This window comes from Papio anubis, chromosome 2, assembly GCF_008728515.1.
Source record: "Papio anubis isolate 15944 chromosome 2, Panubis1.0, whole genome shotgun sequence".
Classification (NCBI taxonomy): Eukaryota; Metazoa; Chordata; class Mammalia; order Primates; family Cercopithecidae; genus Papio; species Papio anubis.
Window position 1 is genome coordinate 88,225,671 of NC_044977.1, and position 12,813 is coordinate 88,238,483.

Genomic DNA, 12,813 nt, shown 5'->3' on the forward strand with positions numbered 1-12,813 from the left:
AGTAAAAGAAAGAAAATAAAAATTTAAAAAATAAATAAAATTAGAAAGAAATAACTAAAAAGGGCCAGAAACTGGTTGAATTAAAAGACAGGCAAAGAAGCAGCAATATATAAAAAGATACATATATATATATAAAGATATAGATACATAATGGAATCTTTGATGAAGAAAAACAAAAGAATGGAACAGAACCAAGATTTAAAACTGCAATTCAAGGGAATTTTTTTTTTTAGACGGAGTCTGGCTCTGTCACCCAGGCTGGAGTGCAGTGGTGCAATCTTTGTTCAATGCAAGCTCCGCCTCCCAGGTTCAAGCGATTCTCCTGCCTCAGCCTCCCGAGTAGCTGCCACCTCGCCTGGCTAGTTTTTTGTATTTTTTTAGTAGAGACGGGGTTTCACCATGTTAGCCAGGATGGTCTCGATCTCCTGACTTCGTGATCCACCCATCTCGGCCTCCCAAAGTGCTGGGATTACAGGCTTGAGCCACCGCGCCCGGCCTGGCCTCAGACTTCTTAAAAGCAACACACAGGCAAGGCAACCAAAGTGGAGTATTTTTTTAAAACTCATAGAATAAAAGCTGTGAACTAAGAATTTTATATCTGATCAAGCTGTCCTTCATGTTTTAAATGTGTGAGAACTCAAGGAACTCTATACCCTTGAGCCCTTCATGAGGAATCTACTAGAAAAGGAACTTTATATAACCAAGAGATGGCGGGAGACTTCAGGAAAAAAGACTGATACGTTTAATAGAATTTATTGTAAGTTGAAGACTAAAAGGTGGAGATGAGTGTGGAGGAAAGTAATAATATTTTAACGGTTAAAATATGAAGTAGAGTATGGGCATGGAGGCTCATGCCTGTAATCCCAGCACTTTGGGAGGCCGAGGCAGGTGGATCATTTGAGGTCAGGAGTTCGAAAACAGCCTGGCCAACATGATGACCTTCTTTACTAAAAATACAAAAAATAGCCAGGCATGGTGGTAGGCTCCTGTAATCCCAGCTACTCAGGAGTCTGAGGCAGGAGAATAGCTTGAGCCCGGGAGGCAGAGGTTGCAGTGAGCAGAGATGGCACCATTACACTCCATCCTGGGTGACAGAACGAGACTCCGTCTCAAAAATAAATAAATAGATTAATTAATTAATTAAGTAGAGCTGAGCATGGTGACTCACTCCTATAATCCCAGCACTTTGGGAGGCTGAGGTGAGCAGATTGCTTGAGCCCAAGAGTTTGAGACCAGCCTGGGCAACATAGGGAGATCCCGTCTCTACAAAAATACAAAAATTTACCAAGCGTGGTAGCTCACACCTGTGGTCCCAGCTACTCAGGAGGCTGAAGTATGAGGATAGCTTGAGCACAGAAGGTCAAGGCTGAAGTGAGCTATGATTGTGCTACTGCACTGTGGTATGGGTGACAGAGCAAGACCCTGTCTCAAAACAAAACAAACAACAATGAAACAGGCCAGATACTAAAGGGTTAAGTAGGAAAGCAGGGGATAATGGAGACTATAAAAGAAACCACTAGGGCGAGCACAGTGGCTCATGCCCGTAATCCCAGCACTTTGGGAGGACAAGGTGGGCGGATCATGAGGTCAGGAAATCAAGACCATCCTGGCTAACACAGTGAAACTCTGTCTCTACTAAAAATACAAAATATTAGCCAGGCATGGTGGCAGGCGCCCGTAGTCCCAGCTACTTGGGAGGCTGAGGCAGGAGAATGGTGTGAACCCGGGAGGTGCAGCTTGCAGTGAGCTAAGATTGCGCCACTGCACTCCAGCCTGGGTGACACAGCGAGACTCCATCTCAAAAAACAACAACAACAAAATAAAAACCACTAAAATAAAGGTACAACCCTTCCTAGACACCAAAAGAAATTTTTAAAATAGAAGAACTAAGAAAACATATCATGTAGAGAAAGAAACACAGCATTGTATTACAATACACATAATGATTATAACATGAAGTAATATGACTGAGTTGAGGTCAAACCTATTAGCCATACCAATAAATGTGAATGGGCTTAACTTATTACAGGAAAAATATTTTAAATTTGGGTCACAAATAAAACTCAAACTATATGCTGACAGTAAGAAATTGATCTAAAATGAATTAGTTCAGAAAGGCTCAAAATAGAGGGATTTATCAGGCAAATGGAAACAATAAAATTTCAGGTTGCTATGTTGATATCAAACAAAGTAAAATGCAGATCCAAAAGCATTAGAACTCCACCAAAAGCCTCCTGGAACTGATAAACAACTTCAGTAAAGTTTCGGGAAACAAAATCAATGTACAAAAATCAGGAGCATTGCCACACACCAATAATGTTCAAGGTAAGAGCCAAATCAAGAACACAATCCCATTTACAATTGCCACAAAAAAAATACCTAGGAATACCTTTAACCAAGGAGGTAAAAGATCTGTAGAAGAACCACAAAACACTGCTAAAAGAAATCAGAGATGACACAAACAAATGGAAAAACACTCCGTGCTGATGGACTGGAAGAATCAATACTGTTAATATGGCCACACTGTCTAAAGCAATCTACAGATTCCCATCAAACTACCAAGTCATTTTTCACAGAACTAGGAAAAAATTAGCTGAAAATTCATATGAAACCTAAAAAGAGCCTGCATAGCCAAAGCAAACCTAAGCAAAAAGAACAAAGCTGGAGGCATCACCTTATCTTCAAACTGTACTACAAGGCTACAGTAACCAAAACACCATAGTACTGTTACAAAAACAGACACATAGGCCAATGTAACAGAATAGAGAGCCCAGAAATAAAGCCACACACCTATAGCCATCTGATCTTCAACAAAGTTGACAAAAATAGGCAATGGGGAATGTGTTGCGGTAAGTCAGGGACCCCGAACAGAGGGAATGGGTGAAGCCATGGCAGAAGAACATAAATTGTGAAGATTTCATGGACATTTATTAGTTCCCCAAATTAATACTTTTATAATTTCTTATGTCTGTCTTTACTGCAATCTCTGAACATAAATTATGAAGATTTCATGGACATTTATCACTTCCTCAGTCAATACTCTTATAATTTCCTATGCCTGTCTTTACTTTAATCTCTTAATCCCATCATCTTCGTAAGCTGAGGATGTATGAAGCCTCAGGACCCTGTGATGATTGCATTATCTCTACAAATTGCTTGTAAAACATGTGTGTTCGAACAATATGAAATCTGGGCACCCTGAAAAGGAACAGGATAACAGCGATTTTCAGGGAACAAGGGAGATAACCATAAGGTCTGACTGCCAGCGGAGCCAAGCAGAACAGAGTCATATTTTTCTTACTGCAGAAAGCAAATAGGAGAAATATCACTGAATTCCTTTCCCAGCAAGGAATAACCCTGGAAAGGAATGCATTCCCAGGGGAGGTCTGTGGACAGCTGCTCTGGGAGTGTCTGCTTTAAGCGGTTGAAGATAAGGGATAAAATACGCCCTGGTCTCCGGCAGTGCCCTCAGGCTTGCTAGGATTAGGAAATTCCAGCCTGGCGAATTCTAGTCAGACTGGTTGTCTGCTCTTGAACCCTGTTTCCTGTTAAGATGTTTATCAATGACAATGCATGCCCAGCAGGACATGGAACCTCCTCAGTAATTCTAATTTCACCCTGGCCTTGTGATCTTGCTCTGCCTCTCTGCCCTTGTGATCTTTTATTGCCCTTTCAAGCATGTGATTTTTGTGACTTACTCCCTGTTCATACCCCCCTCCCCTTTTGAAATCCCTAATAAAAACTTGCTGGTTTTGTGGCTCAAGGGACATCACAGAACCTGCCGATATGTGATGTCATTCCTGGAGGTTGAGCTGTAAAATTTCTTTCTTTGTACTCTTTCTCTTTATTTCTCAGACTGGCTGACACTTAGGGAAAATAGAAAAGAACCTATGTTGAAATACTGGGGGCTGGTTCCCCCGATAGGAAAGCACTTCCTATTCAATAAATGGTGCTGGGATAGCTGGCTAGCCATATGCAGAAGATTGAAGACTGGGACCTACTTAAAGAGCCTTTACACAGCATAAACAAACAATTAACTCAAGATGGACAGACAACCTGCAGAATTGGAGAAAATATTCACAAACTATGCATCTGACAAAGGTCTAATATCCAGAATCCATAAGGAACTTAAGCAATTGAACAAAGAAAAAATGAATAATCCCATTTAAAAAATGGGAAAAGGGAGCTGGGCACAGTGGCTCATGCCTGTAATCCCAGCACTTTCAGAGGCCAAGGCGGGCAGATCACTTGAGGTCAGGAGTTCGAGACCCACCTGACCAACATGGAGAAACCCCATCTCTACTAAAAATACAAAATTAGTCAGGTGTGGTGGCACATGCCTGTAATCCCAGCTACTCGGGAGGCTGAGGCAGGAGAATCGCTTGAACCCAGGAGACGGAGGTTGCAGTGAGCAGAGATTGTGCCATTGAACTCCAGCCTGGGCAACAAGAACAAAACTCCACCTCGGAAAAAATAAAAAAAGGAAAAAGGGTCAGGTGCGGTGGCTCATACCTGTAATCCCAGCACTTTGGGAGGCCGACACAGGCAGATCACCTGAGGTCAGGAGTTCAAAACCAACCTGGCCAACATGGGAAAACCCCATCTCTACTAAATATACAAAAATTAGCCAAGTGTGGTAACACACACCTGTAATTCCAGCTACTCAGGGAGACTAAGGCATGAGAATCGCTTGAACCCAGGAGGTGGATTTGAGTGTCAAGGGGAAAAAAAAAAAAAAAGAAATACTAGGTTTCAGAATTTGTGGACCACTTTTTTTTTTTTTTTTGAGATGGAGTGTGGCTCTGTCACCAGACTGGAGTGTAGTGGCGCAATTTCAGCTCACTGCAACCTCTGCCTCCTGGGTTCAAGCAATTCTCCTGCCTCAGCCTCCCAAGTAGCTGGGACTACAGGCGCCTGCCACCATGCCCAGCTAATTTTGCATTTTTAGTAGAGACGGGGTTTCACCATGTTAGCCAGAATGGTCTCTTAATCTCGTGATCCACCTGCCTCGGCCTCCCAAAGTGCTGGCATTACAGGCGTGAGCCTCCGTGCCCAGCCCCTCTGTGTACTACTTTTAAAGCAATTATCAGAAGAAAGTTCATAGCCTTAAACACATTTGTCAATAAGAATGAAATGAATTAAATTCCTAATACATGCAGGCACACACACACACATACACACACACACATACACCCAACACACGAACTATTCAACAGAACAGGTAAGCCCAAAGATGGCACGAGGAAGGAAATAAAGATAAAAGTAGAAATTCAAAAGAGAGATATAGAAAAGCAATTACATTAATAAACCTAAATCCTCTTTTTTAAATTAACAAACCGGGCCTGGTGCAGTGGTTCACACCTGTAATCCCAGCACTTTGGGAGGCCAAGGCAGGTGGATCACCTGAGGTCAGGAGTTTGAGACCAGCCTGGCCAATATGGTGAAACTCCATCTCTACTAAAACTACAAAAAATTGGCGAGGTGTGGTGGCGGGTACCTGTAATCCCAGCTACTCAGGAGGTTGAGGCAGGAGAATCTCTTGAACCCGGGAGGTGGAGGTTGCAGTGAGCCGAGATTGCGCCATTGCACTCCAGCCTGGGTAACAAGAGCGAAATTCCGTCTCGAAAAAAAAACACAAACAACAACAACAACAACAAACTGAACAAACTACTAAGTAACTTAATAAAGCAAAAACAGGAAGAGAGCATAACTTTACAAAATAATAGGTAATGAGGAGTAAACATTGAACCAGAAAAAAAAATTGAAAATAAAAAACAACTTTGCAGAATTCTATGCAAATGTATTTCAAAACGGATATAAGATGGATAATTTTCTAGAGAAACAATGTATATGAAAATGACTCCATTAGAAGTAGAAAGTTTAAAATAGACCAATTCCTTTCTTCCTTCCTTCCTTCCTTTCTTTCTTTCTTTCTTTCTTTCTTTCTTTCTTTCTTTCTTTTGAGACAGAGTCTCCCTCTATCACCCAGGCTGGAGTGCAGCAGCACCATCTCGGGTCACTGCAACTTCCGCCTCCTGGGTTCAAACGATTCTTGTGCCTCAGCCTCCTGAGTAGCTGGGGCTACAGGCGTGTGCACCACGCCAAGCTAATTTTTGTATTTTTAGTAGAGACGGGGTTTTACTATGTTGGCCAGGCTGATCTCGAACTCCTGACCTCAGGTGATCTGCCCACCTCTGCTTCCCAAAGTGATAGGATTACAAGTGTGAGCCACCACGCCCGGCCAGTCAAATGATTTTTAACAAGGATGCCAAGACAATTGAATGTGCAAAAGAACATCTGTAGCATGCTATCCTTCACCTAAGAAAGTGGGGAGTATAAGAAAACATACATATATCTGAAATATACATGTTTCTACTCATTTGTGCAATAAAAAACACAGAAAGGATAAACCAGAAACTATCAATATTGGTTACCTGTGGGCGTGTGGTAGGAACACAATGGAAAAGATGGGGAATGCGGACAGGATGTGGAGGTGGAGAGTAACAGATCTCTGAGTATAGCTTTTTGAGTAATAGCTATTTTGAGTAGTATACATACAGTCATGTGCTACATAATGACATTTTGGTTACAGATTGCATATATGATGGTGGTTCCATAAGATTATAACGGAGCTGAAAAATTCCCATTGCTTAGTGACGTCATAGCCATCGTAATGTCAAAACGCAACAAATTACTCAAGTGTTTGCGGTGATGCTAGTGTAAACAAACCTACTGCAGCCAGTCATATAAAAGCATAGCTCATACAGTTATGTATAGAACATAAGTGATAATGATAATAAATGACTGTGTTACTGGTTTATTTACTATACCATAGTATACTATACTATACTTTTTTATTGTTATTTTAGAGTGTACTCCTTCTACCTTTTTTTTTTAAGTTAACTGTAAAACAGCCTCAGGCAGGTCCTTCAGAAAGTATCCCATAATCATAGCAGATGACAGCTCCATGTGTCATCTGTCCCTGAAGATTACTGTCTCATTACTGTCCCTGAAGACCTTCTAGTGGGATAAGATGTAGAGCTGGAAGATAGTGATATTGATGACCCAGGCCCTGTGCAGGCCTGAGCTAATGTGTGTTCTTGTGTCTTTGTTTTTAACAAAAATGTTTAAAAAGCAAAAAACAAACAAACAAAACCACATTTTTTAAAAGCTTATAGAATAAGGATTTAAGAAAAAAAAAAATGTGTATATATATATTTTTTTGAAATGGAGTCTCACTCTGTCCCCCAGGCTGGAGTGCAGTGGTGCGATCTTGTCTCACTGTAACTTCCACCTCCAGGGTTTAAGAGATTCTTCTGCCCCAGCCTCCTAGGTAGCTGGGATTACAGGCACCCACGACCACACCTGGCTAATTTTTGTATTTTTAGTAGAGACAGGGTTTCACTATATTGGACAGGCTGGTCTCGAACTCCTGACCTCAAGTGATCCACCCGCCTCTGCCTCCCAAAGTGCTGGGATTACAGGCATGAGCCAACGTGTCCAACCTTAAAGAAAATATGTTAATACAAAAGAGTCAAAAAGGTTTTTTTTAATTAAAAGTTTACAAAATAGAAAAGTTAAAGTAAGCTAAAATTAATTAATTAATTTTGAGACAGTCCCACTCTGTCACCCATGCTGGAGTGCAGTGGAGCCATCTCAGCTCACTGCAACCTCTGCCTCCCAGGTTCAAGCGACTCTGGTGCCTCAGCCTCCCAAGTAGCTGGTATTATAGTCATGTGCCACCATGCTCAGCTAATTTTTGTATTTTTTTAAGTAGAGATGGCGTTTTGCCATGTTGGCCAGGCTAGTCTTGAACTCCTGGCCTCAATCAATCCACCCACCTTGGCCTCCCAAAGTGCTGGGATTACAGACCTAAGCCATCATGCCTGGTCCTAAGGTGTGTTGGGTTAATTTATTATTGAAGAAAGAAAATGTTAAAATAAATTTAGTGTAGCCTAAGTGTATATAGTATTTATAAAGTCCACAGTAGTGTATAATAATATCCTAGGTCTTCACATTCACTCACCACTCACTCACTGACTCAACCAGAGCAACTTCCAGCCCTGCAAAGTCCATTCATGGTAAGTGCCCTACATAGATGTACCATGTTTTATCTTGTATACTGTATTTTTACTGTACCTTTTCTATGTTTAGATACACGAATATTTGCCACTGTGTTACAGTTGCCTGCAATATTCAGTAATCACACCCTGTATAGTTTTGTGGCCTAGGAGCACTAGGCTGTACCATATATCCTGGGTGTGCAGCCAGCTATATCATCAAGGTCTGTGTCAGTACACACTATGATGTTTGCACAACGATGAAATCACCTAATGACACATTTCTCAGAACACGTCCCCATCATTAAGTGATGCATGACTGTAAATATACAGATGTTCCTCTACTTACAGTGGGGCTACATTCCAAGTAAACCTGTCATAAGTTTAAAATGCACTTGATACACCTAAGCTACTGAACACCATAGTTTAGCCTAATCTACCTTAAATGTGCTCAGAACACTCACATCAGCCTACAGTTGGGCAAAATTATGTAACACAAAGTCTATTTTATAATAAAGTATTTAAAATCTCTTGAAATAAATACTGTACTGAAAGTGAAAAAAAGATCAGTTGCATGGATGCTTGAAGTACAGTTTCTACTGAATGCATATCACTTTCACACCATTATAAAGTTCAAAAATGATAAGTCGGCTGGGTGTGGTGGTTCACACCTGTAATCCCTTTGGGAGGCTGAGACTGGGGATTACCTGAGGTCAGGAGCTCGAGACCAGCTTGGCCAAAATGGTGAAACCTCATCCCTACTAAAAATACAAAAATTAGCCAGGCATGGTGGCGGGTGCCTTTAATCCCAGCTACCTGGGAGGCTGAGGCAGGGAATCTCTTGAACCCAGGAGGCAGAGGTTGCAGCGATCCAAGATCGAGCCACTGTACTCTAGCCTGGGAGACAAGAATCAAACTCCGTTTCAAAATAAATAAATAAATAGAAAGAAAGAAAGAAAAATGGTAAGTCAAACTATCATAAATTGGGGACCATCTGTATATATATATCCCAGATCTGTCTGCTATGGAAGTCTCAAAATAATGATATCCCAGTAGCAATGAGCACATCTAATGTCCAGATCTTGGCTTCTAAATATCATTCCTCAACTAAAAGGAACTTCCAGCCAGGCATGATGGCTCACGCCTATAATCCTAACACTTTGGGAAGCCAAGGTGGGAGATTTACTTGAGCCTAGGCATTTAAGACCAGCCTAGGCAACACAGGGATATCTGTCTCTACAAAAAATAAACAGAATTAACCAGAGGTTGTGGTACATGCCTAAGTCCCAGCTACTCAGGAGTCTGAGGTGGGAGGCTTGCTTGAGCATAGGAAACTGAGGCTACCATGAGCCAAGATGGCCCCACTGCACTCCAGGCACTCCAGCCTGGGTGACAGAGTAAGAACTTGTCTCAAAAAATAAACTAAAATAATAAAAGGAGCTTCCTTGGAGAAACAGCTGGTTTCAGGACTGGACCTGGGAAAATACACAATGAGCCTGGAAATTCTTGCTGTGCCAGAAAGTAAAGTTATCTTAGGGGCACATTGCTAATAAACCATCATCCAAGGGTTTTGAAGAATAATGGAAACATGGTAAAACGACATAGGAATTAACTTGAAAAGTCTCCCACTGGTCACATCTGGGACAATTTGAGCATCGAAATTTTTAAAAAGTAGTCAATTGTAACCCTTTGAATAAAATAAGAATCCAAGAGTGCATATGGGTAATGAGGGATCTGGAGATGGACAAAAAGTTGTTTGGGGCCCCAACAAGTCCACAGGGCAATAGGCAGGACAGTCTCAAACAGACGAGCCCTGAGGTAGCTCCACCCTAGAGTAGCACCAACTTCCTAGGGGAAGGTTCCCTGGAGAAGGAGATGCCCACAATGGGGAAGGCCGAGCGGGGACTCACGAGGGGCCTTTGCGCATCCGAGGCGTGCTCAGGGCCCACTGCTTGATCTTGCTCAGGCTCTGTTCACTGATGACACGCTGGCCGTCAGAGGGCATGCAGTCCACATACAGGTTGTAGAGCAGCAGCGCCTCCGTATTCTTGCGCAGGGCGTTGGCCTGGACCACACGTTGTGCGAACACACAAGGGTCCTCAGCACAGAAGAGAAGCTGGATCCGTGGCACCCAGTACTGACAGACCTGAAGGGGTGGCCTTCCTGGGGGCCAGGTGGGAGAAGGGGACACACAGTCAGGCTTCTGGGCTGAAGCACTAAGTTCCAGCCGGCTGTGCCGCGGATGCCCTGTGGCCCTGAACAAATTGTTTCCCTCTTCTGACCCCCTGTTGCATCTGTGAAATGGGCATGACGACACTCCCTGCCCAGCCCATCTCGCAAGGTATCATGGACGGATGTGAAAGCACATAGAGAAGGCTGGGATGCGGTGGCTGACGCCTGTAATCCCAGCACTTTGGGAGGCCGAGGGGGGAGGATTTCTTGAGGCCAGGAGTTCGAGACCAACCTGGCCACCATGATAAAACCCTGTCTTTACTAAAAATACAAAAAAGTAGCCGGGTGTGGTGGTGGGCGCTTGTAATCCCAGCTACTTGGGAGACTGAGGCACAAGAATCGCTTGAACCCAGGAGGAAGAGGTTACAGTGAGCCAAGATTGCACCACCGCCCTTCAACCTGGGTGACAGAGCCAGATTCCGTCTCAAAAAAATAAAAAGAAAAAAGAAAAGAAAGTATTTAGACAAGCAGTTATACAGGCATGGCTGTTCAAGTGCCCATCCCTTGATCCCACACCCAGGGCAGGCATTACTTATTGATGAGACTTGGGCTCAGAGCTGACATGCCAAATAATGGCCACTTGTCCTTTCTGGGGTCTCTTGAGTGATGAGTCCTCTGGTCCTTACCAGTCAGTGCGTTGGGCAAACAGAGCAAAGTAGAATCCAGAACTGATCTGGCAGTGCCCTGGGTGGGGTTGGCCTCAGTCATGGGCCAGTCAGGCCCAAGCTGGGGGTCTGCCTGGGGCAGCAGCAGCAGCTCGTACCTTCAGGGGTGACCCCTGCATTCAGGATGGGCCTCCCCATCTCATCTCGCACCAGGCCTTTTTCGTCTGTCTTGTGCACCAGGTATAGCTTCTTCTCCTCGTCGTAGTCCAGGACGCCGACCTCGCACCATTCGTACTTCAGCTTCTGACTCTTGGGGTCCTCTGAAACAGGAGAGGAAACCCCACCAGTGCCACCTGCCATGGGGGCAGGAAGGGGCCTCTGAGTGCTGGCAGCAGCTCTGGGAATGGGTCTCAGAGATCACCAGTCTGGCGTCTCTCCCGCCGGGATGCCCCCATCTGCTCCAGCAGAGCCAGGACCCTGCTTCCTCCCAGCCGAGCTGGCCTCTGAGGAACCCAGGCTGCAGGAGAGCCAGAAAGACCAGGCTTCTCTGCCCTGGTGCTCAGCACAACCTGCACCAGGGCAGAGAGACACACAGGCCAATAGGAGGCTGGGACAGGCAGCACAAAAGCCCCAAGTTAAGGGAGACCTGCTGAGAACCCATTTGTAAAGGTCATGAATGAGTTGGACCCCCTTCAAGGTGACCAAGGCCAGGGTGAAGCCCTCCTCACAGGCTGCCCCTGGCTGCTCAGTCCCTGGGCCCCTCATCTGAGAACAGGGCATGGCAGGGCAGGACAGGGCAGGAGCCGCTCTTTGGTCAGGATGGGACTCCCACTGGTTCCCTGGGCTGAAAGCCTGTGCCCACTTCTCTAGCTTACCTCCTGCCGCTGCCCCTCACACATTTCTCTCCAGCCACACTGGATATCTGGCTATTGCCGTGAGTTTCAACCTTGTTCCCATGGCAGAGCCTCTGCACTGGTTGTGCCCTCGGCTTGGAACTCTCTCCACTCAGGTCACCTCATTGCTGGTTGTTCCCTTCACCAAGGAGAAGCCTCTGTGCCTAAAATAGCACCCCTGTCCCAGGCACTCTCTGACTTGTTACCCCATTCTATCCCTCACAGTGCCGAAAGTCACACTACTTACGCATCAGCTCCTGGTTCACAGCTGACCTGCTCACACTAGTGTCAGCTCACTAAAGGCAGGAGCGACTTTGTCCCGTCTCAGTCACAGCTGTGTCCCTGGGCCTAGAATGAAAACTAGTACCTTGCAGGTGTTTGATAAATTTTTGCAGAAGGAAGATGCACACACATGGTGCCCAGTAGAGCAGCCACAATGCATAGTGGCTTAAAAACAAACTGAGGCCAGTCGCGGTGGTTCAAGCCTATAATCCCTGCACTCTGGGAGGCAGAGGTGGGCGGATTGCACTCAGGAGTTCGAGACTACCTTGGGCAACATGGTGAAACCCCGTCTCCACAAAAATACAAAAAATTAGCTGGGAGTAGTGGTGTGTGCCTGAAGTCCCAGCTACCTGGGAGGCTGAGGCACAAAAATTGTTTAAACCTGGGACATGGAGGTTGCAGTGAGCCGAGATAAAAGCTGTTTGTTTTGTTTTGTTTGTTTTTGTTTTTTTGAAATGGAGTCTCGCTCTGTTGCCCATGCTGGAGTGCAGTGGTATAATCTCCACTTACTGCAACCTCCGCCTCCCAGGTTCAAGCAATTCTCTGCCTCAGCCTCCCAAGTAGGTGGGATTACAGGTGCACGCCACCATGGCCAGCTAATTTTTGTATTTTTAGTAGCGACTGGGTTTCACCATGTTGTTCAGGCTGGTCTTGAACTCCTGACCTCACAATCTGCCCACCTCAGCTTCCCAAAGTACTGGGATTACAGGCGTGAGCCACCACGCCTGGCCCCCTGTTTTT

At 44.6% G+C, this 12,813-nt stretch overlaps 1 protein-coding gene across 2 annotated transcripts in view; it reads right to left on the minus strand.

Annotated features, from left to right (window-relative positions):
• The window catches only part of DNAH1 (dynein axonemal heavy chain 1), a 90,596-nt gene that overhangs the window by 60,946 nt on the left and 16,837 nt on the right, over nucleotides 1-12,813 (minus strand). For both annotated transcript variants that reach the window (XM_031663302.1, XM_031663303.1), the window contains exons 8-9: nucleotides 11,056-11,217; nucleotides 9,971-10,223 (exon numbers count right to left, since the gene is read on the minus strand). In XM_031663302.1, the coding sequence (XP_031519162.1) occupies nucleotides 9,971-10,223; nucleotides 11,056-11,217 (415 nt within the window). The remainder of the gene's footprint in view (nucleotides 1-9,970; nucleotides 10,224-11,055; nucleotides 11,218-12,813) is intronic.